The 25,442-nt window shown below is 40.8% G+C and overlaps 1 protein-coding gene across 3 annotated transcripts in view; it reads right to left on the bottom strand.

The window, feature by feature from the left end:
* cryl1 (crystallin, lambda 1) overlaps window positions 1–25,442 on the bottom strand; it is a 100,706-nt gene that overhangs the window by 39,830 nt on the left and 35,434 nt on the right. For all 3 annotated transcript variants that reach the window (XM_072577406.1, XM_072577408.1, XM_072577407.1), the window contains exon 5: window positions 4,606–4,767. In XM_072577406.1, the coding sequence (XP_072433507.1) occupies window positions 4,606–4,767 (162 nt within the window). The remainder of the gene's footprint in view (window positions 1–4,605; window positions 4,768–25,442) is intronic.

Raw genomic sequence — 25,442 nt, 5'->3', positions numbered from 1 at the left:
ATCATCCAAGTCTGTCTACTGTAATAAAGCAATATCCACATTTTCCTTTCTAAGACCCGAGAGTACCATTTTCCTCTTAATTGGTGAGTGACTCCCCTTGATGTTCCAGGTACACCATTTAATCAAGTCATTAGCCATAATCTTCTGCAGTAACATTTAGATTCCAGACAGGAGGAACTCAAATTACAAATTGCTGAGCCTTAGTGCTGCAAGATCCACCGAACATAAAAACTAAATAAACTAAAACCACTACAGTTAACAAACTTACAAAGCTATCAAAGACTATACGCAACAAAAAACAAAAAATAAACTGATATATAAACTGCCAATGGCACTGAATAGGGGAACTCACCCCCTGCCCAAAGGAGGCATCTACATATCCCAAAACCCAACTTTGGGGTATTTAAATACCTGAACCAGGCATAAACTGCTCGAAAGTAGGCATCTAGCCATCCCAACCATTTTCTCTCCTCCTAGCTAGAGCTGCACCACAAACACAAGCAGAAAAGAAAGAAATTACACCAAGAAACAATAATGTGCACAATGAAATTTTGAAAATAAAAGGTCAGTACCCCACCCATCCTTTGGTATAAATTAACTTACAAATTGAAAGTACACAGCCCAACTGATCCCGAGCATAGTTTAGACCAGATTGTTACCAATAAAAAAAAACTAAGTAAGCCCTAACTGGACTTCCTCATTTTTTAAAGAAAAGTAGAGACATACCCAAACAAAGCTACTATTTGTACATACGAAATTGTTCAGATTACGTTAATTTGCCTATAAAGTCTCTTGCCTTCTCAGACGTGTCAAAGATATGTACAGATCCATCTAAGGTGATCAGAAACACTGTCAAATACCTCAGAGAGTACTGGATCCCGAGCTCTCTCAGTCTTTTCTTGATGCCCTCAGGAGAATTTTATTTTCTGATCACTGTTGCTGAGAAGTCCTGGAAGAACACGATCTTAGAGCCCTCAAACTAGAGCCTTCGGATCCTTCTCCTGGATTCTAGAAGCTTCCACAATTCTATCCTCATCTCTATAGTGATGAAACCACACCAAGACAGGATAAGGACATTGGCCCAGACCTGATCTCTGTGCCGTGACCCAGTGAGCCCTCAATCTTCAAGCTTCTCATTCCAGCCTTCAAGTTAAGGAACTTCGGCATCCAGTCCTTAATAAATTCCACTGGTCGCGTATCTTCCTTACCCTCCGGTAGGTTGACGATCCAAATGTTTTTTCTCCTGCCCCTGTTCTTGAGGCCATCAACCTGGTCAAGCAAATTATGGACCTGCATCTCCAGGCCTGTATCCTGTCCTTGGAGGAATCAGTATCAGCATGCACCACTGTCATCTTATGTTCTACTTCATCCATCCTCTTCGAGACCTCCCAGCTGCTGTTCATGCTTCTACAGCATGATAAAGATCGGGGCCAGCTTCTCCTCTACCTGCTTCCCCAACATCTCGTGAGATTTTGCAAGCTTCTTTATCAGGACTTGGTAGGACATAGAGTCTGAGGATCCTGTAGGCTGGGCAGTTGGCCCGGCCTCAGATGTATCTCCTCCCTTCTTCGGCAAAGCTTGACAGCGAAAACCAAGGTAAATTGCTTTCCTGGGACTCCACGACCTTTCCAGAGTCCCAGGATATCACCGTGGTCTGAGTAGGGTGGGTTAAGGTTTTGTTCCGCTTGCGCTGCGAGGCGGAGTTCTGCAAAGCGATCTTCCTAGATCGCCGCCATCTTGGATCCCCTTTACAAATCTTTGAAGAATATTGGATGTTTGTTTTGTAAATAAGGACTTTTTGTATTTGTTGACAAGATATAGCTATCCATGGTTAAATTTAATTACCTATCCCTAATTGCCCTTGAGAAGGTGATGGTGCACTTCTTTCTTGAACCACTGTAGTACATATAGTGATGCTCACAAGATGTTAGGAAGAGAGCTCAGGGATTTTAGCCCAGTGATAGTGAAGGAATGGTGCTTTAGTTATTAATATTGAATATAATAACATGGAATCATGCTAAACTTTAATGATTGATATACTGATGATCCTGATAAATGGGGTGATACAGTTTGGAAGAAATAATAAGACAAGGGAGTACTCAAAGAATGGCAGGACACGAGCAAGTTCAAAGGAACAGAGGGAACATGGAGCGTTTGCCCACAGATCCCTTAACGTGGCAGGGCAGATTAATAGGGTAACTAAGAAGGCATGTAGGACACCTTATCAGTTGAGGCACAGATTGTAAAATCAAGGAGGTTATGTTGGAGCTATACATAACTTGGGTTGCGCCACAGCTGGAGTACTGTATGCAGTTCTGGTCATTACACTATATGAAGCGCATGATTGCACTGGAGAGAGTGCAGAAGGGTTTCATCAAGATGTTGCCTGAGAGAGAACATTTCAGCTTTGTAGAGAGGCTAGATAAGTTTGGGTTGTTTTCTTGGAGCAGAGAAGATTGAAGGTGGACCTAATTGAGGTGCAAAGGGTTATGAAGGGCATCGATAGGGTGGGTAGAATGCAGCTGTTACCTTTAGGCAAAGGGTTACGAACAAGGGGATAAACTTTTAAGTGAAAGGCAGGAAGTTTAGAAGGAATTTAGAAAGAAAGTATTTACCACCCAGAGGGTGGAGGAGGTCTGGAATGCATAGCCTGGGAGGGTAGTTGAGGTAAGAAAAAGTGATGAATACTTGTAGTGTCATAATATTCAAGGCCATGAGCCTAGTGTAAGAAAGTGAGACGAGTGTAGGCAGTGGTGTATTTTGGCATTACAGGCTAGATAGACTGACGGACCTCTTCTGTACTGTATAGAACATAGAACATTACAGCGCAGTACAGGCCCTTCAACCCTTGATGTTGCGCCAACCTGCGGAACCAATATGAAGCGTATCTATCTTACACCATTCCATTGTCATCCATATATTTATCCAATGACTATTTAAATGCCCTGAAAGTTGACGAGTCCACTAGAGTCAGAGACGTACAGCATGGAAACAGTACTGTTGCAGGCAGCGCATTCCACGCCCCTACTCCTCTGAGTAAAGAAATTACCTCTGACATCGGTCCTATATCTATCACCCCTCAATTTATAGCTGTATCCCCTTGTGCTAGCCATCACCATCTGAGGAAAAAGGCTCTCATTGTCCAGGAGAAAGTGAGGACTGCAGATGCTGGAGATCAGAGCTGAAAATGTGTTGCTGGAAAAGCGCAGCAGGTCAGGCAGCATCCAAGGAACAGGAGAATTGACATTGAAGGGCTTATGCCCGAAACATCGATTCTCCTGTTCCTTGGATGCTGCCTGACCTGCTGCGCTTTTCCAGCAACACATTTTCGGCTCTCATTGTCCACCCTATCTAACACTCTGATTATCTTGTATGTCTCAATTAAGTCATCTCTCAACCTTCTTTTCTCTAACTAAAATAGCCTCAAGTCCCTCAGCCGTTCCTCATAAGACCTGCCCACTATACCAGGTAACATCCTAGTAAATCTCCTCTGAATCCTTTCCAAAGCTTCCACATCCTTCTATAAAGCAGTGACCAGAACAGTACACAATACTCCAAGTGTGGCCGTACTAGAGTTTTGTACAGCTGCAGCATGACCTCGTGGCTCCAAAACTTCAACTCTCTACCAATAAAAGCTTAACGCACCGTATGCCTTCTTAACAACCCCACCAATCTGGTTCAGGAATCTATGTACATGGACGCCAAGATCTCTCTGCTCTTCTACACTACCAAGAATTTTACCATTACCCCAGAAATCCTTATTCCTCTTACTCCTTCCAAAGTGAATCACCTCACACTTATCCACATTAACCTCCATTTGCCACCTCTCAGTCCAGCACTGCAGCTTATCTATGTCCATCTGTCACCTGCAACATCCTTTGGCGCTATCCACAACACCACCGACCTTAATGTCATCCACAAATTTACTAAACCATCCTTCTATGCCCTCATCTAGATAATTTATAAAAATGACAAACAACAGTAGCCCCAAAACAGATCGTTGTGGTACACCACTAGTAAGTGAACTCCAGGATGAACATTTCCGGTTTACCACATCCTCTGTCTTCTTTCAGCTAGCCAATTCTTGATTCAATTTCTGTATGATTCTATTCTGTGTCTAGTTAAGCTTTGGTAGGTTTATTATGTAATTTCACATATGCTACTTGGTGTTTTTTTTTAAAAAGTCTATTCATTTTTTTAAAATGAAAAATAAACCTTTTTTTTTAAGTTTACAATGGGAACAAGGATTTCACTTCCACAAATTCTTACCAAAGCGATTTATTGAGTTTCAACACAGCACTCTGTGATCAAAACCATGATATTCATCATTTTTGGAGCTAGTATTCATTTAATGGCTTACATACACAAGTTAAAGATCTTCAACCGGTCTTTAATTATCATATTGGAAATTTGAAAGAATTTAATAATAAACTGATTTTGCTTTGCATCGCTTTTTTTCCACGTATTCCTAAATGCATAGTCCTAATAAGCATATCCAAACGTTCAGTTTGCAATTATTCATTGTATACTTGCAACCAATTTTAACCTTAGAACAGCTAGGTACAAACGCTAATTATCACTGCTGTGCAGTGCATAAATACTTACAGGATGCGCCACAATGCATTGCTTCACATGCTTAAGACCACTGAATAACTTTGAAGGTAAAAGACAAGAGGTAGAACTGCTGAGAATCACGCTGTCATTCATAAGCTTATCTAGGTCTTGAAAGACCTTCCTCTTCAGTTCCAAATTCTCAGGAACACATTCCTGCATCATACAAAGATATGAAACATAATCAACATCATTCCTGATTCTGCATGTGGCAGCTATTTGAACTAGAAAGTTGTACAGTGCAATAATCTAATGAACACTTAGTGCAACCAATATGAAGAACAAACTCTGGAAGCCATCATGAATCAGTACAAAATCAGATTTGTTCTCCTTCAAAAACAAATTTACCGTTCGAAGCAGAAGGTACTTTCAAAAGAAAAGCAGGGAATTCTTTAGATGTTTGTTAGAAGGTAGCAAATCAGGGGGCTTTGCCCTTGGAGACTTACCTGGCTCATTACGTCTTATAGACCAAGAATTACAAAGCTGGATATTTCTGATCGGCAATCAGACTGGTTTACCAACCAGACTGTCACTGATTGAGGACACCATGTTCTGTGACTGTCCATGAAACTACCTTCAGCAGCAACAGAAAACATTCTCCGAAAGTGTTCCAGGTTGCAGTTCATAGCTGCATTAAAAAGTCTTTAATGCTACCCATTGCCAAAACAAATAATTACATTGCCTTCACAACAGACCAATGAGTGGAAGAAGCAGTAGTGACCCTCTTCTCTCATGCACTTATTCTGACATTAGGGGACAAACCAGAAGGTTTAGTTACCAGAAAGGTACATCTTCACTTTCCAACCTTTTACAATTAAGAAACAGATGTATTTCTTAAATGAAATGTATAATCTTCCGTTTTTTTCAATATTACATTCCATGTTGTTTCATGCCCGTGCAATAAATCAGTCTGAATCCTTCTAAATTACATTTTCATCACACCACACATTCCTACTTAGCTTTGTGTTATCTGCAAATTAAGAAGTAATACATTTGTTCCCAAACTCCCATATTGTGAACAGCTGGGGCTCAAGTACTGATCGTTGCGGCCCACCACCAGTCATAGCCTGCCAAACAGAAAATAAACTGTTCATTCCTACTCATTATTTTCTAGAACATAAAAATACAAATAGGAGCAGAAGCAGGGCTAGTCAGCCACTCAAGTCAGCCCCGCCATATGACAAGATCAATGCTGATCTGTCACAGGCCCTCAACTCCTCTTTCAGGCCAGCTCAACTTAGTTATTAACTCGCTGGTATTTCAAAATTCTTCCTCCCACCTCTATAAGTGCTTTCAGTGATCTAACCTCCACAACTCTGGTGTAAAGAATTCTAGACATTCACTACCCTCTGGGTGAAGAAATTTCTTCAAATCTGTTTTACGTGAGGGTGCCCCCTCATTCTGTAGCTATGCTCCCTAGTTCAAGACTCGCCTCAGTAGTTGAAACATCTTTTTAACATCTACCTTGCCTATATAATGAGGTATCGAAAGACATGGAACTATTATTTAAAACATGGAACCAAGAACTGGGGTTAGAAATCTCTTTAGAAATGTGGGAGGACATGTGGGAAAATGCCAGAAAGATTTGTAATAGAACTCAAGCTATTCAATTAAAGATACTCCACAGGGCTCATATAGCACCTAAACGACTCGCAGAATTTAAGGAAGGAGCATCCCCAATGTGTCCTAAATGCAAAATAGAACTTGGCACTCTCACACATAGTCTATGGACATGCCATAAAATCTGCAGGTATTGAGACAGAGTGGCAAATGTCTTGACAGAGATTAGATTGGATCCAGTGTCTCTACTCTTGGGCTTTTCAGATTTTCCCTCCCTGAACGTGCACGAGAAGAAACTATTTTCCATTCTCTCCTTTTGTGCAAGGAAAAGTATTTTAGTGAATTAGGCAGCTGAAGGCCCTCCAGGACTTTTGAACTGGCACAGGTTAATCATGGAATATATCCCCCTGACTTCCTCACAAATATGGTGCACCAAAAAACTGAATTATTCTATAAAATATGGCAGCCCTTTTTGAACTATATCGACACAGATATTTCAGCCATATTGTCAAGGGCTTTTGTCTAACTGTGGTAATAGTACTGGCTGGTCTGGGGATCCCCGGGAGGAGGAATCCCATATAAATACGGGTTTTATTATGACTTGATGTAAATCTATTTTGAGCATGTACTTAGTTATTTAATTATTCTGTTGTTTATCGCTATTAATGTATGATATCCTATTTTATGTTTTGGTTGTTTGTAGGATAGATCAGTAGTTAGTTGGGTTTTTTTTTTGGTTTCGGTTATTATTTATTTAATTTTATATTGGTGTTTACACTTGTTTGTATTACTTCTGTAATTTTGTAAAAAAACTTTAACAATTTCTTTTTTTCAATAAAAATACCTATTAAAAAAAAAATCTACCCTGCCAAGCTCCCTCAGATTCTTACATGTTTCAATAAAATCACATCTCATTCTTCTAAACTCTAATGAAGAAAGATGTACTTGTTTAGCCGTTAATCCCAGCAATCAGTGAATCTCTTTTGAACAGCCTCAAATGTCAATCTATCCTTTTCTAAATATAGGGACCAAAACCTATAAACATTATTTTGGTGTAGCCTCATGTCCCTATTTTTAAATTCCAACCCCCTCACATTATTGGCCACATTTCCATTTGCCTTATTTATGTGATGCACCTGCATGCTAACATTTTGTGTTGCATACACAAGACACCCAGATTTCTTTACATTGCACTTATTTGGAGTCTCTCTTCATTTAAATAATAGCCAGCCTTTTGATATTTTTTCTGCCACAGTGCATGACCTAAACTTTCCTCCCATAAATTCCATCTGCTAAGACTTTTTCCACTTACTCAAGCTATCTCTAGCCCCTCGCAGATTCCTCTGCCCTTTTAATTGAGGAACCAGTACCCTCATCCGTTTCTAAAATGGAAAACTAATTTGTGAGTGGGTTGCCAGGGAACTTCAGTTCTACCTGCCTGTTTCTCTTGGAGTGTCTGGCAGTCACCCCCTTCTTTCCTTTGTCCAGGCTCTTAAGTTGTGGTGTAACCACTCTGGCACATCCACCAAGCTGACAGTTATGTGGATAATATGTTCTCAAATTGGCAGATGTGTCACAGCGTCTTCAGTAGTTGTCAAGCTCTGAAACCTGGAAGCACTTCTAACACATATGGTCCTCTAGAAGCATAGTAGGTTCCCTGACTTCCTACATATTATAGGCCATGCATTCCACTCAACTGACCTGTGCTGTTATGTCTTAAATTTGAACTTATTTACTTGGTCTTAAACATATTTCCCTTATGCTAACTTTACTTTCCTTACCATTCTTTGCTTACTTATATTAATTTATTAGGTCGGCTGTGTAACTTTTACACTTTCCTATTATTTCTTAGTTAATCCCTCTTCCAAAAATAAATTTGCTAAATCATGAACCAATCATTTCCCCAACAGCAGTTTCTTGAAGTTGCAGCTGTTAAACTATGCCTCTTCTCTCGCTAGTGGGGCCCCCAGTCCTACAGCCCAATACATTCTCTTGCTGTGTCCTCTCTCGCTGTTGTGTTGAAGCTAAAAGTGCTGGGCTCCTGGCCCTGGGCCTTGGTATATCCATTTGCTGCCTCCTTTCTTGCTGCTGTGTTGAAGCTGAATACCTTGGAAGCCTCCTCTCAATGAGAGTAAACATCAATGAAATTCATCATCATGTCCTGTGTTCTACTATAGGCTTTGGCCATCTGAGGAGCAGTGTGTTTGACGACTAGGACCTCAAATCTGAAATCAAATTCATGTTCTACAGTGCAGCAGTGTTATCCATCCTTCATGTTTGAGTGGAAGACGTGAAAATATACAGATATCCCTAATGTCTATAGAAATATTACCAGAGTTGCCTCTAGGAGCAGAATTGGTGCTCCAATATCCCTAACTCTTTTCAGACCAACATCCCCTGAACTGGTGTGAACTATTTTAAGCACCTTCAACACACCCATGGGAGGGGAAGAAGCAGATGAAAACCTGAGCATCCAACCACTCGATTCATCAGACATCACCTCAGGATACATAACTTCACATTGTACGAAAATCATCCTCAGTCTGGAGGAACGGTTGAAGAAGAGGAGAAGCATAGACAAGATCATGATATCTCACTGAATGCTCTTCTTCTGTGTTATGCCTGGCTGGCCCTTAACAGGGAATATGTTGTGTGCAACGAAATGCCTGGTACCTTCAACTGGTGAGCACTGCAGGGCTTGTATGCATCACGTATTGCAATGGCCTTTGAAAGGCTGTCACTTATTTAGTTAGTTAATTTGTTTTATGGGTTACTCAAAACTGTACACATGATAATGATGCAAAACATAGAAGGTAGCAATGGCCAAATTTGTTCAGAAGAGACACAAACAGAACACATCTAATTAACTTCCATTCAGAGCTCAATTTACTTACGGAATATGGACATTCCGGCCAGCATTTCTCATCCGTCACCACCTGCCCTTGAGGTGACGGTGAGCTGCATTCTTGAACTGCTGCAATACATGTGCTGTGAGTAGACTCATAAAGCTGTCAGGGAGGGAATTCCAGGATTTTGACTCAGCAACAGTGAAGAAACAGCAATATATTTTCAAGTCAGGATGTGAGTGGCTTGAAGGGGAAGTTATAGGTTGCTGTGTTCCTATGTACCTGCTGTTCTTGTTTTTAGATGGAAGCGATTGTTAGATTAGAAGGTACTATCTGTGGACCCTTGGTGAATCTCTGCAGTGCATTTCACAGATGGCACACACTGCTGCTACTAAGCACCAGTGGTGGAGGCATTCAATGTTATGGATATATCAATCATGTGGTCTACTTTGTCGTGGGTATCAAACTGGGTGTTTTTGGAGTTATACTCATCCAGGCAATTGGGAATTATTCTAGCACATTCCTGACTTGTGTCGTGAATGTTTGAGGACATGAGGAATTTGTTCCTCACCATGGAAACCCCATCTCTGACCTGCTTTTGTAGCCACAGTAATTATATGGCTTACCCAATTCATGTTCTGGTCAATGGTAATTCCCATGATGTTGAAGGTGGAAGATTTAATACCATTGAATATCAAGGAACAATAGTTAAATTCTCGATTTGTTGGAGATGGTCATAGTCTGGCACTTACGTGGTGCAAATGTTATTTGCAAAATGTGAGGCCAAACCAGGATAATGTTCAGGTCATGCTGCATTTGGTCAGAAACTGCTTCAGTACCTAGGAGTCATGAATGGTGTTAAACATTATGCAATCATTAGTGAACACCCCCACTTCTGACTTTACAATGGAAGGAAAGTCATTAACATAATAGCTGAAGATGGTTGGTCCTACGACATTAACCCGAGGAACTCCTACAGAGGTGTCCTGGAGTGAAGATGATTGACCTCCAACAACCATAATCATCTTCCTTTCTGCTATGTATGATTCCAACAAATGGAAATTCCCCCCCCTGCCCCCAATTCCCAGTGACTCCTTGACGCCACACTGAGTTAAATGTGGCTTTGATGTGAAGGGCAATCACACTCAGTTCACGTCTGAAAGTCAGTTTCTTGGTTCATATTTGAATCAAGGCTGTATTAGCTCAGAAGCTGAGTGGTCCTGGCTTAATGCAAACACAGTATCAGTGAGCAGGTCTTTGCTAAGCAAGTGCTGCTTCAAAGCACCAAATTTCAGATTAGTTCATGAAATCTGAATTTGGAAGCTGCGATGAGTAGTAATATAGTAAAAGAGAATATAGTTAAGTGAACAGGTGAATTTTTAATTGCTTTAGTAAGATGGTGCACTTAAATTGTTATATCTAAAGCAGCATCTCTGATATCTCAATTGGTGGCCCATTTATTAGAACAGAGTTACATGGACCAACATAGTTCTAGGTTTAGCTCTGGATCAGATCATTTCAGCCAGGAAAGATAAAATTCTACATTTTATTTAAAGACTCTGCATTGTGGTGAGTTGGAGGTTATGAAACACTCTGGGGTTCCTGCTCCAAACTGTGATCTGTGACCAGTTCAGATAAGTTTAGTACTCCCTACAAAATAGGTAGCAAAGTGCTGCAGAATAACTGCTGAGGGAAGAAAAAGAGGTAGGCATTAACTCATATAGAAACTTTAGAGTTGGAAGTAGCAAGAAAGACTGGACAACTTAGGGAATTTATTTCTTTGTTTATTGAAGAGAACCTACAAATATTAAATGAGAGTTATTCATTAACTTACTGAAGGATACACAGTAACAAGGGAACAGTGGTTTAACTGGGAGACAATTTGGTGATCAAACTTCAGAATGAGGTGAAAGTACTGCGTAACTATTGTTGAAGTCCATAAGATCGATTGGTCAATTTGTAATTGCAGCTTCATGACAAGTGAAAAATAATTATTCAGGTACCATTTTAAGTTCAATTCTGAGGCAAACGCTACTTTTCCATTTATAATAACTGATGCAGAGTCAAATATTAACTACATCAAAGCCTGAACTTCTCAAACCTCTCTTTCTGACTATAACTCCTTGTGCCTGATAAAATGCCAGTAAATATGTATTGCACTTCTTGTACTGTCATAATCAGTAGCAGCATGCCATATTCATAAGTTGTAAAACTTAAACTGACCCAGTGTGAAATCTTCTGGACCTGTCTATTTTAAAATAAGACAACTGCTATGGTTTGCCTTTGCAGCATATTACTTGATTATGTGAATTCAAGTACTGTCACATTGTCTCAATAGGACAAAAGGACACATTCCAGACTAAGAATATGTCAATACCCAGTCACGGAGTGTAGGTAAAGCCTGGGGGTTTGGGTTCTGGTGAGGTGTTGAATGCACAGAGGAGCTGCTGGCACAATCTTTACAGCAGGAGTGTAACAATATTAAAACAGCTCTGAATACAAATTGTGATGAGGAGATAAAGCAACGACAAAATGATAAGTCATGTTGATCGAGTGGGCAACAAGGTGGCAGATAAAGCATAAGGGGGGCAAGTGAGAGTTAATCAATTTGTTTGTAAGATGAGAAGCAGATTTTTTTTCAAATGATATGAAACTTGCAAGTGTTAATGACAAGGAAGAATCAATGTAGTCACACAAGGAACACAAACTTAGCATGCAGGTGCGGCACACAACTGGGAAGGTAAATGTCATTTTGGCCTTTCTTGCAAGGGGATTGGAGAACAAGAATAAGGAAGTGTTGCTCCAATTGTACAGGACTTTGGGAAAAGCACACTTGCAGATCTGTGTACTGAAGGATATACATACATTGGAGGAGATTTACCAAAGGTTCACTCAAGTAGTTCCTGGGATGAAAGCTGTCCTATTATAAAGAGACTGAATCAGAAGATCTGGAATTCACCGAAATATACAAGATTGTGAAGAAGGGTAGTTTTTTTTTCTATTCTTTAACGGGATTAGAATGTTGCTGGCTAGGCCAGCATTTACTGTCCAACCGTAATTGCCCAGAGAGTAACCACATTGCTGTGGGTCTGGAGTCACATGTAGGCCAGATCAAGCAAGGATAGCAGCTTCCTTCCCTAGGGAACCAGATGACTTTTTCTGACAATCGACAAGAGATTCACAATCATCATTAGGTTCTTAATTCCAGATTTTTATTGAATTCAAATTCCACCACCTACCATTGCAGGATTTGAACCCAGGTCCCCACAACACTAACTGGGTCTCCAGATTAAAAGACCACTGATTGTAGAACTAGGCTGTTGCCTATTCATATTAAAAGAGTTATTTCTCCTGTTTGGGGAGTCTTGAAAGACAGGCTGGGTTTTTCTTGGAGCAGGGAAGACTTAGTGAATGAGCTGTACAAAATGATGAGGGCCATAGATAGGAAGTTTTTTTTTCCCCATTGTAGAAGGTTCAATAACTAGAGGGCATAAATTAAAATAAGGGCAAGAGGCTTTGATGGAATTTGAGGAAAAGATTTTTTGGACCAGTCTGGAATTCTGCCTGAAAAAGGTGATAGAAGTGAGAAAGATCACAGCATTTCAGTAATATTTATTTGAATACTTGAAATGCCATAGCACACAAGACAACAGGTTTAGTACTGTGAAATACAACTAAAGTAGATTGGTGCTTGATGACTCATGCAGGCACAATGGGGTGAAGTGCCTCTTGCATCTCTATGAATTTGGAGGCAAGTTATGAAGTCAATCATTTAGGATTGAGATGGAAAAAAAATTAATTTTTCATGTGGCTGCGAACCTTTGAAATTCTTTCCTCCAGGGATTGCGAATGTCTCACCATTGAGTATAATCAAGACGGAGATCAGCAATTTAATGGATATGAGGAGTGGCAAGAAAATGGACTTCAGACAGAAGATTATTGATAAATGCGATCATACTGAAAGGCAGAGAAATTAAGAAATATGATTAGGTGCAGATCAGTTGTGTCATTTTCTGCTGCATTAAAACATGTCAGATTTTATTTTGAAGTTAACTGCTTGGTTACCAGCCATAAAGCCATAGTGTATTATTTTTGCTGAGAAAATCTGAAACTATAGCAAAGAGCTAAGAAACTTTCCCAAGCAGCCTTGTGATTCAGAAGTTAATGAAAACCAGTGTTATAAATACACCGAAAGCATAATTGAGTACTGGCAGTTCGACAGGGGTGAACTAAGGTTCACCTGGTAAAATGTTGTGCTTCAAAGCAAGTAGAAGTTGTGGTTCACCTGGTACCAAAAGTGTAGTTTGAGAAATGAGACAACGATGTAACAAGGCGAAACATTTATATTACACCATTGTTAACCACGAAATGAGCTCTCTATAAATCACATTCCAACCACATGGTTTGCAATCCATTAATAATTGTCTGTAAATCAAACAAGGTCATATGCTCATTAATTTTGTTGTTTTTCTTTCTCACTTCTTGCAGGATAGTGCTGCATGGCTGCATAAAAAAATAGTGGCCAGATTTTAAGTTTCCCAAAATATTTTGCTAATTGAAACTGAATGGTATCTAACAGTTGAAACTGTAAACAAGCCTGCAAATAGACACAACAAATAAGGAAATGCTGTCTTTGGTACCAAGTGAAACAAAAGCAAAACACGGCCCATCTCAGAAGTTGTCCAATTTTCCTTCCATTTTAATCAGTACTGTTGGGAAAGCCAATTTTTTTAGTTGCTTTTTTCCAACTAAACTACAAATATGAGCAGACCACTTTCATCATAGTTTTCTGCCAAGTACAGTACTCCTGGATGTATACTTGATTAGAACTGGAATATGATCAATGACATTGTTGGCAAGAAATTAAACTGTAAGAAATGCAGCTTTGCATGAATCGATAGACATGAAGAACCACAATACTCTAAGCCAGTATTAGGAATGCAACGCCATTGTTAAAAAGTTGCCTCAAAGCCTATTACATGTGCGGACCAGGATTTCCATTTTCAGAAATACTTGCCAATCACATTCTGGACATGGTGAGGACCCCAAGACAGGCAGTCAGCATTATTAAAAGGAATGGGTAAGAGTCAGCTTCACTTAAAGAAGAATACACAAACACCAAGTGTCACTACATATGGGAAAGTTCTATCTGTCCTGAGAAGGATAGGTCTGGCCTCGGTGCTGTGGAACACTGCAAGACTGCTCCTTATCTGTTTCTCATGGAAAAATTTGCAAAGAAAAGCACCTTTGACTACAAGTGCATGAAAAGGTATTCAGCATGCAGCATTCTCAAGCCCAGCAAGAAAAGGAGAGGGTGTCATGTGGTTCTGTGAGCAGACTGTCTGTCATTTGGGAGAATGCCTCATCACCCGATCTTTCGAACAAGCACCAAGGCATAGCTTGGCTGGTGCCGAGAAGGGCACTGCCCATCAGAAATTCACACATGCCCGGTCTTCTGTGCATCACCACACATCACCAATGTAGCTGCTTCAAGGGCAAAGAGATGGTCAGTTTCCATCTAGGATGTGCCTTTGCAAAGAAGGTCCAGAGAGAGATGCAGTAGCTTTGCCAAGGTTTGTCCCGAGCAGCTTCATCTCGCTGTTCTGTATGGGTTATTCCCCGGATGCACACCAATACAAACATCAACTGCATTTGGAGGTCAAAGACTCCCTTTGGCCAAAATTTATTGGTCTTCCAGTGCAAAGAGTTGACCTCAATCAAGTGTTACAGATTGACCTTGGAATGTGCCAAGGACTACGTGCTGAGGGTCACATTAAAGCTTGGGGGCAGCTGTTATCAAGCCACAGTGGAGGAACACTGCCATCTAGGGTCTGTCTACCAAAGTATAACATGGGTCCATTCAGTTATCAGACGCTCTAGGTGCCTCAAAAATGAACATTAATAGTTTCCTGCAAAAGCAGACACTGCCTTTGTTTTTGAAAATGAGCATAAGTTCCAAGATATGTCAAAATTCTAATGTTTTGTTTGTTTCTTTTACAGTCAGAGTTGTACAGCATGGAAACAGATCCCTCAGTCCAACTCATGCATGCTGACCAGCATTTAGCCCAGATCCCTCTAAACCCTTCCAATTCATATCCTCATCCAGGCATCTTTTAAATATTGGAATTGTACCAGCCTCCACCACCTGCTCTGGCAGCTCATTCCATATGCGCACCACCTTCTTTGTAAACAAAAAAATTGCCCCTTGGGTCCCTTTGAAATTTTTCTCTTCTCAACTTAAACCTTTGCCTTCTAGTTTTGGACTCCCCCAACCCAGGGAAAAGACCTTGGCTGTTCATCCTATCCATGCCCCTCATGATTTTATAAATCTCTATAAGGTCACCCTCAGCCTCCAAAGCTCCAGGGAAAATAGCCCCAGCCTACTCAACCTCTCCCTGAAGCTCAAACCCTCCAACCCTCGCAAAATCCTTGTAAACCTTTTCTGTACTCTTTAAAGTTTCACAACATCCTTCATATAGCAGGGTGATCAGAGCTCAACACAATATTTCAAAAGTGGACTAACCAACGTCCTGTACAGCTGCAACATGACCTCACAATGCACTGAACAATAAAGGCAAGCGCACCAAACATCATCTTCACTATCCTATCTACCTTTGAACCCACTTTCAAGGAACTATGAACTTGCATCCAAGGTCTCTTTGTTCAGGAACACTCCACAAGATCTTACTATCAAGTGTATAAGTCCTGCCCTGATTTGCCTTTCCAAAATGTAGCATCTCACATTTATCTAATTTAAACTCCATCTGTCACTCCTCAGCCCATTGGCCGAATCCGATCAAGATCCCGTTGCACTCTCAGGTAACCTTCTTTGCTGTCCACTACACCTCCAATTTGCAGATGACACCAAAACTTACTGACTATACCTCCTAGGTTCACATCCAAATCATTTATAAAAATGAAAAGCAGTGGATCCAGCACCGATCTTTGTGGCACACCACTGGTCATATGCCTCCAGTCTGAAAAGCAACCCTCCACCACCTACCTCTGTCTTCTACCTTTGAGTCAGTTCTGTTCCCAAATGACTAGTCCTCTCCGTATTCCATGAGGTCGAACCTTATTAACCAGTATACCATGAGGAACCTTGCCGAACAACTCTGAAGTCCATATAGATCATGTCCACCACTCTGCCCTCATTAATCCTCTTCGTTACTTCTTCAAAAAACTAAATCAAGTTAGTGAGATACGATTTCTCATGCACAAAGCCACGTTGACCAACTCTAATCGGTCCTTGCCTTTCCAAATACATGTAAATCCTGTCCCTCAGGATCCCCTCCAACAACTTGCCAACTCTGTCAGGCTCACCAGCCTTATCATTCCCTGCCTTGTCCTTATCACCTTTCTTAGAAAGTGGTAATTTGCCAAACCAGTCTTCTGGCACATCCCCTGCAGATTAGATTAATTACTTACAGTGTGGAAACAGGCCTTTCGGCCCAACAAGTCCACACCGCCCCGCCGAAGCGCAACCCACTCAGACCCCTACATCTTCCCCTTACCTAGCACTATGGGCAATTTAGCATGGCCAATTCACCTGACCTGCACATCTTTGGAGTGTGGGAGGAAACCGGAGCACCCGGAGGAAACCCACTCAGACACTGGGAGAACGTGCAAACTCCACACAGATAGTCGCCTGAGGTGGGAATTGAACCCGGGTCTCTGGCGCTGTGAGGCAGCAGTGCTTCTCTGCAAAAACGGATTTAGAATCTTTGTACTCATAGATGAGTGTTTTTATGAATAAAGTATATTTTGGAGAAAAAGTGTAGGGAGGCACACTAAAGCTTGAGAAAGCTACCAAGGTGGAGAGGAGAAAGACCAATGTTGTAGGCCTTTCTGCCAAAGTGTAACACTCTCGTTGATTCAAAATATATGCAAATAGTTTCCCTCACTAATAGAAAATACCTTGTGATGCAACCGCAGAAACGCTTGGAGGAATGTCAAATTCCAACGTGTTGTTTGCTTTTTCTCTACAAACAAAAGTTTTAGGACCTTTTATTAGGTACTTATAGATAATTTCCAGAAATGAAGCACATTTTTGAAATTAAAAGAGGTGAGAAAAGGACACAAGGATCTGTTAACTTTCAAGATACCTTTGTAGCCTTAAGGGGAACGTAAGCAGTTTTCTTTCATTACTAGAAAATGCTTTCTTGTTGGATTGAACCTGTAAGGAGTAATGTCAAAATTGCTGCAAAAGTTTCTCCAAAGTCTATTCTGCACTGTTTTGTACTTTTCTTTATATTTCAAAACTATACTTTATTCATAAAAAATATCTTTATGTATACATAGTCACAAATGCAGTTCAGTTCTGTACAATAGCATATCAAGGAAACAAACAGTGGAGTTTGACTCTATTCAAACAAATCAAAAGGCATCTCTTACTTGTGAATGTAGTCATGCACATGCATTTGAGGCGGGGGGCTTAGATAAATGAATGGACCCCCATTTAACTTCAACAGAAAGACTTCAAACAGTGGTCATTCCCCACTGCACCTCATGGCAGCTCTCCCAAACTTTCGTGCATCCCTCAGCACAGACCCCTTTGAATGTGCCAGTTCCCAACACTTGGTTGAGGCCAACTCCTTGTTCTGAAAAGCCAACAGGTTTTGGGCAGACCAAAGAGCGTCTTTCACCCAGACAATGGTCCTCCAGGCAGAGTTGATGTTTGCCTCGGTGTGTCCCAGGAAACAAACCCTAGAGTTCAGAGTCCTGTGCCACAGAGCTGCTCAGATTGAACCTTGACGAAAATCACTGCATCTCATTCCAGAAGGAGATGTGTGGCAATCTCAACACTTCCCAAGTGCTTTGGGGGGCAGTGCGCACTGGTGCAGACAAGGAGGATCTCACCAGCCAAACAATGTCCTCAGGCTTGTTGGAAAGCTTTGTGAAGAGGCATTCTACCAAATGATTTTGACAATCTGCTCAGGGAACCACACAACAGGATTCACCATCTCCTTTTCCTGCAGGGTCTCCAGGATGGACCACTTCCTGATGGACTTGTGGTCAAAAGTGTTTTTCTTTGCAAATTTCTCAGCGAAGGGCAGGTGATATGGAATGGACCAACTACTTGAGGCCAATTCCATCCCTCACACCATCAGGGACAGGTAGAACCTCAGTATATAGTGACACTCGTTGTACTTCCTTATAGGTAATGAATAAAGTATATTTTTGACACAAAAAGTGAGAAGAGGACCAAATGGCAGGTGATCAGGGGTAGAACTTGATTCAGTTGAGTGCATTGAAATTAGCTCTACAGAACAAAGAGCTTTTTGGTGAGTTTCTGTGAAGTGGTTGAAGTCTTTTCAATTCTTAATTTTTAATACACTACATAAATTGGTGGCAAAGTTTGTAAATAAGTGAACTATATAATTAAAATGCGTTAAGACTGGCAGTTCAGATGTGTCAAAGCTGCAGCAAATGGAAGCATCTGGATACCATGGTAATTCAGGGCAATTAAATTTGTGGTGAGTGTTTGAGGTTCGAGCAGCTTTGAATCAAAGTTTAGGAGTGAGAGGCTGAAGTACAGACACTGGTGCACCAGGGAGGGAGTAAGTTACCTGGATTCTTTGCACCAGGTGGCAGGCACTCACATAGGATAGAGTCTTCTGATTTGGTTAGTGGTCAAGGACAGGATAGTATGACTTTGGGGGGGGGGGGGCAATTAAGGGTCTCAATGTCAGTCTCTGCAACAGTCCAATAGGTTTTAGGTTTATTTAGCCTATTTACATGAGAAAGGGGCTACAGGGTTGTAAGTGCAAACTGATCATTGAGCAACAAATGACATTCAGGACAAGAAAGGCACTATTTAAAGGTGGAGGGGTAACACTTAAGCAAGAATAACATTGGTGCAATAGTTAGAGATGACCTTGGTTCAGGAGGTAGAATCAGCTTGAGTGGCGATGAGGAATAGTAGAGGAAAGAAGTCACCAGTGGGAGTGGTCTACAGGCCCTCTAGCAATACAATATACAGAAAGATATAACAAATGCCCGCAATAATGAGGTGTGACTTTAATCCACATGCAAACTTAATAAATCAAATTAGCAGCAATAGCCTGCTTCAGAGATTCACAGAATGCTTTTGAAGTAAGTTCTTACAGCAGCACATCTTGGACCAACAAGAAAGCAGTAATAGTAGCAGTATTGTGTAGTATCTCAGGATTAGTGAATGACCCCGGAGCTAAGACACCCCAAGATATCACCAACCACAATATGATTGCATTTTACATTCAGTTTGAAAAGGAAACAATTAGGTCAGAAACTTGTACAGAACTTAAATATTCCTGACAGGAGACTAGAGGTTGAGTACTCAGCAGAATGAGGATGCAAGAAACACACCTGGGGGAAAAAAATACCATTTTATGCAGAATGAGAAGAGGGTATTGATTGGTTGAACCAGAAACACGATGGAAATGCAGCAAGAATAGTTAACTGTGAATTTTAATTCTCAGACCAGTATTTAGTCTGAGAAATCAGTTTGACTATGTCCATGACACCTTTTTTTCATTAAAAAGTATGTAGAAATTCTGGGCACCTTAGTAAAAATAAAGATGAACTGGACAGAAGGGATGATGGTAGATGTTATGAAGATGGATGCAAATAATAGTATTAAAGGGAGAGGTGTTGTAACAGGGCAAAGGATGCCATTGATGGCCCTGGTGAACACTGGAGTAGGGAAATAATTGCTTAGTGAGTAAAGAGTCAGGGAGAAGCAATATTTTTCAAAAGGCATAAGCTTAAATAGTCAGGACAGAAAATGGAGGAGCTCAGGGACTGCAGTAGAGTGTGAGTGGGGAAATATGGAATAGTCAACATAGAGGACACTACCCATGGTACTGACAGTTGATATTGCTGGTCTTAGTGAAGTAATTCAACCCTGCTTTTATTACTTGACATAACATGATACAACTATGAATAAATTGAATTAATACATTTGTGTACAAAACATCACAATAAACAATAGGTGCAGGAGTAGGCCATTCTGCTTTTCGAGCCAGCACCACCATTCAATATGATCATGGCTGATCATCCTTAATCAGTATCCTGTTCCTGCCTTATCTCCATAACCCTTGATTCCACAATCCTTGAGAACTCTATCCAACTCTTTCTTAAATGAATCCAGAGACTGGGCCTCCACTGCCCTCTGGGGCAGAGCATTCCACACAGCCACCACTCTCTGGGTGAAGAAGTTTCTCCCCATCTCTGTCCTAAATGGTCTACCCCATATTTTTAAGATGTGTCCTCTGGTTCGGCACTCACCCATCAGCGGAAACATGTTTCCTGCCTCCAGAGTGTCCAATCCTTTAATAATCTTATATGTCTCAATCAGATCCCCTCTCAGTCTTCTAAACTCAAGGGTATACAAGCCAGTTGCTCCAGTCTTTCAGCATAATGTAGGCCCGCCATTCCAGGAATTGACCTCGTGAACCTATGCTGCACTCCCTCAATAGCCAGAATGTCTTTCCTCAAATTTGGAGACCAGAACTGCACACAGTACTCCAGGTGTGGTCTCACCAGGGCCCTGTACAGCTGCAGAAGAACCTCTTTACTTCTATACTCAATCCCTCTTGTTATGAAGGCCAGCATGCTATTAGCCTTCTTCACTACCTGCTGTACCTGCATGCTTACCTTCATTGACTGGTGTACAAGAACACCCAGATCTCTCTGTACTGCCCCTTTACCTAAATTGATTCAATTGAGGTAGTAATCTGCCTTCCTGTTCTTGCCACCAAAGTGGATAACCATACATTTATCCACATTAAACTGCATCTGCCACGCATCTGACCACTCACATAACTTGTCCAGGTCACCCTGTAATCTCCTAACATCCTCCTCACATTTCACCCTGCCACCCAGCTTAGTATCATCAGCAAATTTGCTAATGTTATTACTAATACCATCTTCTATATCATTAACATATATTGTAAAAAGCTGCGGTCCCAGCACGGATCCCTGCGGTACCCCACTAGTCACTGCTTGCCATTCCGAAATGGAGCCGTTTATCACTACTGTTTGTTTCCTATCAGCCAACCAACTTTCAATCCAAGTTAGTACTTTGCCCCCAATACCATGCGCCCTAATTTTGCTCACTAACCTCCTATGTGGGACTTTATCAAAAGCTTGTAATAGTTTCTATTATTAAAAAAATTGACTTTAAAAATGTGAATACATTTAAACAGAAGTTTTATTGAGATTCTCATTGTATTCAGGACTCAAAAAGAAAATTAACACAGCATAGGGATGGAAACTGAGCTAAATGTTTCTTTAGAAACAACCCAAAAAGCGGGAGATAAAAGGTTAAAGGCAACCCTGAGAATAGCTAACATGTGTAGTTGGTTGCATAATTATAACTTTTAAATTAAAGAATTTAAGCTCGGAAAGCAATCCTTTCAGCAGGACAATTTCAAATGCCAAAATGGATTACATGCAGAGGTAAATGAAACAACTGACAAAGAATGGTGCCAAACAAACTCAAGCTACCTGTCCCAGCAGGTAAATGACACAGCAAAGTCTCGGATTTCCAATGTGTAAAATGTCCCCTAGATTATACAAAAAAAAAATTGACCTATTGAAAGAGGTTTAACTGAAAGCATAGATTCCAAGGAACTTGCATAACACTAGCTGTTCTCTGATGTTCAACTTGATAATGTTACCATCACAGATAATTGCTGTTCAAATGTGAATACTTTTTTAAAGTTAATTTTTTAAATAATAGTAAGTATTACAAGATGATGTTTTGTACACTCTCTTACATATCACAAAATAAGATCTTTGACCTTGGCATATTTCATTCATGTACTGTAGTAGAATGTAATCAAACATTTTCTTTATTAATTCGTCTTCCAAATATAAATAAGTTATGCCAAAGTGCGGAAAAAGTGAAATGGAAATAATGCTAAAGCCACAGTGGAATATTGCAACAAATTATATTGTCCTGAGTTGTCAAATCATGACAATTTGAGAGAGTATGTTAAAAAAAAATCCTCTACATAGTTTGTAGGTGTTATTGCAAGAAAGAACAGTAGCACATTGGCCAATGAAGTGGCCAAACATGAATATGTAGATTAACATTTTCCCGGTAGGCCAGAGTTAGCTAAACAAGTATTTTTTGACCAGTGTGCTACAGCCCAAGCTGAGAAAGTTGTGCTAAAAGATTTTCAGGAAGCAGTAGCACCGTTTTACCTGAGCTTCTGATCTTCTCAGTGTCTACTATTGTCAGTTATGCTGCCAGTTTATTTCTTGCAATAACATTCAGTTTGAGCATTATGCAATTATCACATACTGTATTTCTGAAAGGAGAATAAAAGCAGGTGTTCCATGGAATGGTTTGTCTCATTGAAGCGTGCCGTGGTACTGAAAACGTTGGGAATCATAGAGCTATACAGTAATAGAAAATTACATTCCACTACATGCATAGCTGAAAATATGATTGAGAATCAACAAAAATACCAAAGGTTTAGTGGGGATGTGAAAAAGCAAATATGAAAAACCAAGTAGTATGAGAAGAGACTAGCAGCTAATGAATGGAAATCCCAAAGTCTTCTGTAAGCAGAGAAACAGCAAGAGACTGGTTAAAATGAGGAGTAGGTTTGATTAAAGACCAAAAAGGGGATTTAAAGTGAATTAGGTTTATTGCCACATGTACTCACAGGACTACACTGAAAAGATTAGATTAGATTAGATTACGTTACAGTGTGGAAACAGGCCCTTCGGCCCAACAAGTCCACACCGACCCACCGAAGCGCAACCCATCCATACCCCTACATTTACCCCTTCACCTAACACTACGGGCAATTTAGCATAGCCAATTCACCTGACCTGCACAACTTTGGACAGTGGGAGGAAACCAGAGCACCCGGAGGAAACCCACGCAGACACGAGGAGAACGTGCAAACGCCACACAGTCAGTCGCCTGAGGTGGGAATTGAACCCGGGTCTCAGGTGCTGTGAGGCAGCAGTGCTAACCACTGTGCCACCATGCCGCCCACAAAGTTTAAAAGTTGCCACTTACAGTGCCATCTTAGGTACAAAAGGTACCTAGATACAGAATCTTAGATACAAAGCAGAAAAATAAGGAAAATAAAAAGTTAAAAATTGCAGCCCTTCTTACTAAAAAGTAGAAAAATAAAGAAACAGTTGACAATTCAGTACCACAGTCCAAAAGTGCCTAGTCATGCTGGGCTCATACTCCTCACAGGGCTCAACCTTCCCTGCTGCAGGCTCAATCTCTCCCCTGATTTACTGATGGAGGTAGGGGGTATGGATAAGGTATTAAATGAATACTTTGCACTGGGTTTTACAAAAGGAGGAGGATACTGCCTAGCCCACAGTGACAGAGGACAGAAGAATGAACGCTGTCCCTAAAAGGGTTGAAAATTAAAAAGAAACTAGTCTTTGAGACACTGCTGGCACTTAAAGTTAACAATGCACTGAATGAGATACTTTGTTCAAAATCCTTGGATGTGAGGATAGAAATTGCCATAATATTTCAGTATTCTCTGGACTCAGGGGAAATGCCAAAGGATTAGAGAACTGCCAGCATTACATCTTTGTTCAAAAGAAAAGTTGCAAGTACAAACCAGCACAATTACAAACTAGTTAGTTTAATTTCAGTAGCAGGGAAATATTTGGAAACAATTATTTGAATTGAATCAGTTGTCAAGTGGAAAAAGGTGAGAGTTGATTAGGAAGAATCAGCATAGATTTCTAAAGGGAAAAGTAGTGCTTAACTACCTCTGAGTTATTTTATTTTTAAGAGGGAACAGGAGGGGTTGAGGAGGATAATACTTTTGATGAGGTATACATAGATTTCCAGAATACATTTGATACAGCAGCTTACAGAGTTGAGGAAAGGTGTAGGTCATGGGATAAAAGGAACAGCGACAACATGGATACAATATTGGTTGAGTGATAGGAAGAAACAATAATGGTCAATGAAAGTGTTTTGGGCTGGAAGAAGGTTTGTAGTGGAGCTCCTCGGAGGTCGGTATATTTACTTTTGCTTTTCCTGATATATCTATTACACACACACATATACATACAAGATCTGGATCTTACGTGCAATGAACAATTTTACAGTTTGCATATCATACCAGACTTGGAAGAGCTGTGAGGGGGACAGTGTGTATTAGGAGATTGACAAAACGGTAGTTAGGTGTTAGATAAGGTTCAATGCAGAGAGGTGTGAGGTAATGAGAAAGTCTATAGCCTTAAAACTTGTCTTTAAACATTTAGACTAAAATGTAATGCTGCATTATAGAACACATTTACTGCACTACAAAATTGACAGGCAGGAAGGCTCAGAAAAGGGGGGGAAACTTAAAGAATGCAAAAGATAGGGACACCTGTGCTCACCAAGTGATAACAGGATGATGTTAGATAATTAACATTTGCCTTAGCATTGGTCAATCTGTGTGAACAGGACACCAAGTGATAATATTCACAGCTGTTCCCTTGTGAAATTAATGATAGTGTTTGATTCGGACTCTGAAACGAAACTTAGTAATTAATGGTTAGATGCTGCCAATTATAGTGGATTCTTGAAAGAGAAAAAAAGTGACCGAGCAAAAAAAGAGAGCGAGAGCGAGAGCGGGAGCGGGAGCGCGCGCGGCGGGGGCGGGCGGGAGGGAGGGCGGCGGGCGCGCGCGCGGGGGGGAGGGAGGGAGGCAGCGGGCGCGGGCGCGCGCGAGGGAGGGAGGGAGGTAGCGGGCAGGCGCGCGCACGCGAGGGAGGGAGGAAGGAGCGCGCGCGCACAGGAGGGAGGCCGGCAGCGGGAGTACGTGCACGCGAGGGAGGGAGGCAGCGAGAGGACGAGCGCGCGAGAGTGAGCGAAGAGAGCCCATTTTACTGCTGAGGCTGTTGAATCCAGCAGAAAATTAACTCTTAGTGCTTATCTGCTTTGGATTGAATTTGCTTGCATTTTGAGACTTTTTGATGATTTTGAGTAGTCATCGCCAGTTACTAAATGCAAACTCTGTAAAAGGAAATATTGATAAAGCTTTAACTTGCTGTTTTTACAGACCTTACAGACTTCCCCAGTGTCAATTCTAACTAATCAGATCTTATGACTGGTTTGAATTTGAATCACAAACTTGAAAAGAAGGCATGTTTAATTCAAGACTAATTAATCATTTCAGCCTCGGGTACAGAATGATTCTGTGCCTAAGATAAATAGCAGGAATCTGCTGCTAGTTTAAAATTATTCTAAACCCAACATTGAGGAGATTCTGAGTCAATCTATTGGGAAGCCATTTTATGGTCAAAAGTTTGCCTCCTTGCTAAGAAGCTATTTTGTAAAACAATGATATCCGCCATGTGAGATATGTGCGAGGTTACCTTATGACATTTCCCACTTAATTTAGACTGGTATTTCTTTATAGGAACTAACTCGGCTAGATTTGTTTTTCCCACCTGATG

This window comes from Chiloscyllium punctatum, chromosome 9 (assembly GCF_047496795.1).
Source record: "Chiloscyllium punctatum isolate Juve2018m chromosome 9, sChiPun1.3, whole genome shotgun sequence".
In the NCBI taxonomy this organism is placed as follows: domain Eukaryota; kingdom Metazoa; phylum Chordata; class Chondrichthyes; order Orectolobiformes; family Hemiscylliidae; genus Chiloscyllium; species Chiloscyllium punctatum.
This window is presented reverse-complemented; position numbering and strand designations above follow the sequence as displayed.